General features: G+C 36.0%; 1 protein-coding gene across 1 annotated transcript; it reads left to right on the forward strand.

Moving 5' to 3' along the window:
• The first annotated feature begins 4659 nt into the window (after positions 1 to 4659).
• LOC131131410 (single-stranded DNA cytosine deaminase-like) lies at positions 4660 to 6764 on the forward strand. Its single transcript, XM_058076104.1, has 4 exons — positions 4660 to 4673; positions 6133 to 6286; positions 6351 to 6591; positions 6682 to 6764. Exons 1-4 carry the CDS (start codon positions 4660 to 4662, stop codon positions 6762 to 6764), a joined length of 492 nt encoding a protein of 163 aa, XP_057932087.1.
• The last annotated feature ends 451 nt before the right edge of the window (positions 6765 to 7215 follow it).

Here is a 7215-nt window from a genome sequence, read left to right on the forward strand (position 1 = left end):
GTCTTGAACCAGTCATGATGTGCTATATATATCACTATATTGACACTTACTATGGTACCCATTATGGCATTGGATGCTCATATCACCTTGTAAAAAATAAATGTATAAATGTATAATAAATGTAAAAAAATAAAAAATAAATGTATAATAAATGTATAAATAAATGTAAAAAAATTAAAAAATAAAAAAATAAATAAATAAAACTGTATTATGGAAAGCAGGAAGTGAACAAATGTAACAGTTACTGATTGTAAAAGTACCAGATGGAGGGGTAGGATTCAATAAGCTTTGCTTCTTCCTACTCCTTTTGGACATGTGGAACTGTGAACTGATTATGTGGTGCATTCAATTGTAATCTGATGCATGTTCAAAGGAAATTAAACTATTCCCATTACCATTACAACATTTCAAAGTGCATGCAGAGGTAGATAAAGCTGCTCATGATGCTTCCAACGCAGTTACTGCTGTTTTATGGAGTCAATTGAAAAGCTCCACCAGGCCACAGCTGTGAATACCAATGTTATTTTAATTAGAGACCCTTGTGGGTATTTACTTTTGTGGCTATACTAGCTGTAATGGATTGAATATCAGTGTTAATTGGAGCATTTACGATAATCGTTTGCTTGAAATGAATGAAGAAGCCAGACCCTTCCCGATGTTGCCCGCTGTGCCTCTTTGTCATCGCTGGTACCCTTCTGTTGTGGCCTGACCAAAAAATGAATAAACAAGGCTATGGAAGTATGATGTGGCACACGTTTGTCTAGACGCGATCCTGCTGTTGGAGTGGTGTGCAGATGGCGAGGCAGTTTGCCGTTATTACACAAGCAGCAATGACAAGCAACACCGAGGAAGCTGTGGCTTCCTGCCACAGAAATACGCCGGCATGTTCACTGTGGGCTTCCAAGGAGCAGGATGCTATTGGAAGTGCACGGACACTGTGCAACACTGCCCTTGTTGGTGTCAAACAGCTTTTTTTCTTTTTTTTTTGCCGAAAGAGATTAGCATTCCCACAGAATGGATTGAACTTGATTCGGCTTTTGAATATTCACAAGGAACAAGACTGGGCCTCATTGGGATTCGGAGGGGACCGACATAGACTGACATGTTATGCAAAGTATTGTTTTTGTACACCTCATATACACGGCGTTATTGTGAAGGATTGGAAATAGCATGTCCTTGCATCAACTGGTTGAATCTGGAAGAGGAACTGACACTCAGGTTTGATTGACAGTCAGCAATGTATTCATATTACATATTATTATTATTCCGCTTGTAGTTGCTGCTGCTTCTTGTTCCAATATTTTGGTTACATAAGAGGAGACGATAGACGACTGATGATGGGATTACAACATCAAATATCAATGATAATGAGATCCGACATGGTCCAATTGCAATATATTCTGCATACATTCACACTCAAGATGAAAACGAGACATCACTGCTTTGTACAAGAAAGAGATGAATGTGGGAGCAGATATTTGAAAATGGAATTATATATTTACCACCAGATTTCATTCTGCAAGATGTGCATCTTCTTCAAACAGCCCTTTTTTAGTACACGATCTGCAAAATGTTACATTCACTACAATACAGATGTTAAATAACATTACACTCAATGCAACATCTGTAATATTAATAGAAATAAAAATCCTAACTTACAAGAATGGAGGCGAAAAAGCATGTAAATACAGTTCTATATTATCAGCATAACATTTTTTTCAGCAGATGTTCGTACTGTACAGTATGTGAGTCTGGTATATTATAATGCATTTTTATTGCATCCATCCATTCATTTTCTATGCCGCTTATCCTATCTAGAGTCGCACGTATGCTGGAGCCTATCCCAGCTGACTCCGGGTGAGAGGTGGCGTACACCCTCGACTGGCTGCATTTTATTGCAGTTTTTAAAAATAAAAATAAATTCCTACACATTAAAAGAATACAGTTAAAATGTTATAATTGTATGAATGAACTTGTAAAAATTCATTAATTCATTCATTTTTTAATTTAATTTAATTTAATTTAATTTAATTTAATTTAATTTAATTTAATTTAATTTAATTTAATTTAATTTAATTTAATTTAATTTAATTTAATTTAATTTAATTTAATTTAATTTAATTTAATTTAATTTAATTTAATTTAATTTAATTTAATTTAATTTAATTTAATTTAATTTAATTCATTCATTCATTTTCTTCATGTTTTTGGAATGTGAGAGTACCAGGAGAAAACCCATGCATGCACGGGGAGAACATGCAAACTCCACACAGAGATGGCCGACGGCGGGATTGAACTCGGGTCTCCTAGCTGTGAGGTCAGCGCCGCCGCCGTGCCGCCCAATTTGTAAAAATAAAAATAAATAAAATAAATAAAAACAAAAACGGACACAGTCGGAATTTCATGAAGTTTCATAAAGTTGTCATATTAGGTGTATAACAGCCCAACTTTATGAAAGTAATGACATTTATATATATATATATATATATATATATATATATATATATATATATATATATATATATATATATATATATATATATATATATATATATATATATATATATATATACACACACATACATACATATACAGTGAAGAAAATAAGTATTTGAACACCCTGCTATTTTGCTATTTCTCCCACTTAGAAATCATGGAGGGGTCTGAAATTTTCATCGTAGGTGCATGTCCACTGTGAGAGAGATAAACTAAAAAGAAAAATCCAGAAATCACAATGCATGATTTTTTAACAATTTATTTGTGTGATACAGCTGCAAATAAGTATTTGAACACCTGTGTATCATCTAGAATTCTGACCCTGAAAGACCTGTTAGTCTGCCCATTAGAAGTCCACCTGCACTCCATGTATCATCCTGAATCAGATGCACCTGTTTGAGGTCGTTAGCTGCATAAAGACACCTGTCCACCCCATACAATCAGTAAGACTTTAACTTGTAACATGGCGAAGACCAAAGAGCTGTCCAAAGACACCAGAGACAAAATTGTACACCTCCACAAGGCTGGAAAGGGCTACGGAGCAATTACCAAGCAGCTTGGTGAAAAAAGGTCCACTGTTGGAGCTATCATTAGAAAATGGAAGAAGCTAAACATGACGGTCAATCTCAATCGGAGTGGAGCCCCATGCAAGATATCACCTCGTGGGGTCTCAGTGATTCTAAGAAAGGTGAGGAATCAGCCCAGAACTACACGACAGGACTTGGTCAATGACCTGAAAAGAGCTGGGACCACCGTTTCCAAGGTTACTGTAGGTAATACACTAAGACGTCATGATGTGAAATCATGCATGGCACGAAAGGTTCCCCTGCTTAAACCAGCACATGTCAAGGCCCGTCTTAAGTTTGCATATGACCATTTGGATGATACAGAGGAGTCATGGGAGAAAGTTTTATGGTCAGATGAGACCAAAATAGAACTTTTTGGTCATAATTCCAATAAGCGTGTTTGGAGGAAGAAGAATGAAGAGTACAATCCGAAGAACACCATCCCTACTGTGAAGCATGGGGGTGGTAGCATCATGCTTTGGGGGTGTTTTTCTGCACATGGGACAGGACGAGTGCACTGCATTAAAGAGAGGATGACTGGGGCCGTGTATTGTGAGATTTTGGGGAACAACCTCCTTCCCTCTGTCAGAGCATTGAAGATGGGTCGTGGCTGGGTCTTCCAACACGACAACGACCCGAAGCACACAGCCAGGAAAACCAAGGAGTGGCTCCGTAAGAAGCATATCAAGGTTCTAGCATGGCCCAGCCAGTCTCCAGACCTGAACCCAATCGAAAATCTTTGGAGGGAGCTCAAACTCCGTGTTTCTCAGCGACAGCCCAGAAACCTGACTGATCTAGAGAAGATCTGTGTGGAGGAGTGGGCCAAGATCCCTCCTGCAGTGTGTGCAAACCTGGTGAAAAACTACAGGAAACGTTTAACCTCTGTAATAGCAAACAAAGGCTACTGTACCAAATATTAACATTCATTTTCTCAGGTGTTCAAATACTTATTAGCAGCTGTATCACACAAATAAATTGTTAAAAAAATCATGCATTGTGATTTCTGGATTTTTCTTTTTAGTTTATCTCTCTCACAGTGGACATGCACCTACGATGAAAATTTCAGACCCCTCCATGATTTCTAAGTGGGAGAAATAGCAAAATAGCAGGGTGTTCAAATACTTATTTTCTACATATACATACATATATGTATATACATATACACACATATATATATATATATATATATGTGTGTATATACACTAAAGAGGGTCACAAATATAAAGGCATAACATCACATGGATATTGTTGGAATTTTATGAAAATACATAATTTCTGTGGCTAAAGTCGTAATACTGCAATGCTAATTGCATTGTATGACCATTTAATTTGTGTTTGCTCAAGATAAAAAGCTACACCCCACTGAACTGAACTGAGACTGAGACTGACACCGCCTGCATGTCTTTTGTTGACCTTGTGTTAATCATCAACCACAAGTCCGTTCAACACACATGACCTTCCTGACAAGTAGATTGGGCATACTCATTCTACAGATAATACAATCAGCTGATATTTTACAGTACTTTACAGCGAGAGATACACAATACAGTACATACCGGTCGTCTGAGGTTTGGGAACGTTTGTGACATTGAGCAAAATGGCACACCAAAGGTAAGATGTTTCTCAACAAAGGTCTTATATTTGGAATATTTGGCATTCCTGATGCGTTTGTTTATGTGTATAGAAGTAAAAGATTTTATTTTTTCATGAGAATAAATAACAATATTGTAATGATAACCTCAGAACTTTATGAGGAAAAAGTAAGCGGTAGAAAATGAATGAATGAAAGTCGCAATACTAATAGTATATTGTTATAGTATGAAACGAGGTTGCAATTTTACAAAAATAGTTGCAGTTTTATGAAGATAAGTTGTAATGTTATTAGGATGAAGAAGCTTTCGGAATAAACTGCAATTTTATTTTTATTTTTATTTTTATTTTTATTTTTATTTTTATTTTTATTTTTATTTTTATTTTTATTTTTATTTTTATTTTTAATTTTAATTTTAATTTTAATTTTAATTTTAATTTTAATTTTAATTTTAATTTTAATTTTAATTTTAATTTTAATTTTAATTTTAATTTTAATTGTATTTTCTACCGCTTGTCCTCACGAGGGTCGCGGGGGGTGCATCACAGAGCACATATAGACAAACAACCATTCACACTCACATTCATACCTATGGACAATTTGGAGTGGCCAATTAACCTAGCATGTTTTTGGAATGTGGGAGGAAACCGGAGTACCCGGAGAAAACCCACACATGCACGGCGCGCTAACCACTCAACCGCTGTGCCGAATTTTAATTTTAATTTTAATTTTAATTTTAATTTTAATTTTAATTTTAATTTTAATTTTAATTTTAATTTTAATTTTAATTTTAATTTTAATTTTAATTTTAATTTTAATTTTAATTTTAATTTTAATTTTAATTTTAATTTTGATACAGGGGGAACCTTTTCAAAGCTTGTTGTACCTTGTATAATGACAATAAAGGTTTTCTAATACCAGGAGGAAGTTGTTTTATCAAAATAAGTTGTAATGTTATGAGGAGGAAGTCGGACATTTATGAGAATAAGTCATAATATTACGAGGTTGCATCTGAAATTTTATGGATGAAGTCGGACTTTTATGAGAATAATTCGCAATATTACCTGGATAAAGTTGAAATTACAGAAAATAAGTCCTAAGGCGAAATTATGATTTTAATGAGAACATGTTATATTACAAAATTGAAAGTTTGAGAATAATTCATGATGTTTTGTGGCAAGAATAATTACATTATGACAAACATATTTTGTATTAAGTTGCAATGTATCACCGATAAAGAACTTATTTTATGATATTAAACTGGCAATTTTATACATATAGGTCAATCAGGTTGTCAATAAACGAGGAAAGCATACATTCTGAGTTGTCTGATTTTTGTTAAACATGCTGCTAATACTCTGAACAGTGTCAATCAAAATAATGATTGCCTTTGTTAAGGCATTTATGATAGTGAATTTATGATGCTGAACTGCGACAGCCAGTGGACATAAATGACATGTCAATTTCCCTTTGCCTCAGTGTGCCTCTGAGCAAGGACCAGTTCCTCTTCCATTATGATAATTTGTTACTGGCAAAGGGCCGGAAGGCAACATATTTGTGCTATGAGGTGAAGCGTGAAAATTCCCCTGACTTGACTGGATTCTTTAAAAATGATCCCGTAGACCATGCAGAGGTGAGTATTCAATAAAATACATAGTATTGCATTCCAATATATACATTTTCTTCTTCACCTGCAGATAAAGTTGAAGTCTTTCATGGAAAAACTGCCTCCAGGATGTTACACAATCACATGCTACTTGTCCTGGTCCCCTTGTGCTGATTGTTGCAACAAGCTGGTGGATTTCATTAGATTGGCGGAAAACATGAAGCTTTGCATCTTTGTGTCACGCCTCTACTACTGGGACAACATGGAAAACAAAAACGGCTTGCAAGCGCTGGGAGACGCTGGCGTAGAGCTCAAAGTCATGCACAAAGAAGGTATAAGGAGTATTATGCCGGCCATATTCATAATCTTGTTGAGGCCAAATATACCAATGACTTTTTTGATTTGGTCGTTATTTTTCACAGAGTTTGAACACTGCTGGTTAACCTTTGTTGATCATCAGCAAGGGGAATTCCCGGCTTGGGATGACCTGGACCACAACTCGTAAATATACATTACACTACACTGCATGTGTCTGTCTATGCACCACACCGCAGATCCAATGTTACAATCTTGGAAGTGAATACTGTCTACAGTGTTCCCTTGTTTATCGTGGGCCATAGGCTCCCAAAATAGCCCGCAATACATGTCAAATGGAGTGGGAAAAAGGACAAAATAAGAAGAAAAACATACCACTTCCACACGGAATAGGAGGACAACTTTTTCTCACTATGTCATGTTGGATATGGGGCGGCACGGCGGACGAGTGGTTAGCGCACAGGTTGTGCTTTTCTCTTTTTAAAGTATAGAACAAACTACAAAAACTGGCTGCACAGTGGACGAGTGGTTACACAGCTAGGTGACCCGGGTTCGATTCCCCACTCAGTCATCTATGTGTGGCGTATTCTCCGGGTACTCCGGTTTCCTCCCACATTCCAAAACCATGCTAGGTTAATTGG

This window comes from Doryrhamphus excisus, chromosome 6 (assembly GCF_030265055.1).
Source record: "Doryrhamphus excisus isolate RoL2022-K1 chromosome 6, RoL_Dexc_1.0, whole genome shotgun sequence".
Classification (NCBI taxonomy): domain Eukaryota; kingdom Metazoa; phylum Chordata; class Actinopteri; order Syngnathiformes; family Syngnathidae; genus Doryrhamphus; species Doryrhamphus excisus.

Bases quoted from the DNA above. Each gene is read 5' to 3' on its own strand.
- LOC131131410 (XM_058076104.1), top strand. The intron at 6,287-6,350 runs GTGAGTATTCAA...CTTCACCTGCAG, and splicing joins ATCCCGTAGACCATGCAGAG to ATAAAGTTGAAGTCTTTCAT. The intron at 6,592-6,681 runs GTATAAGGAGTA...TATTTTTCACAG, and splicing joins CAAAGTCATGCACAAAGAAG to AGTTTGAACACTGCTGGTTA.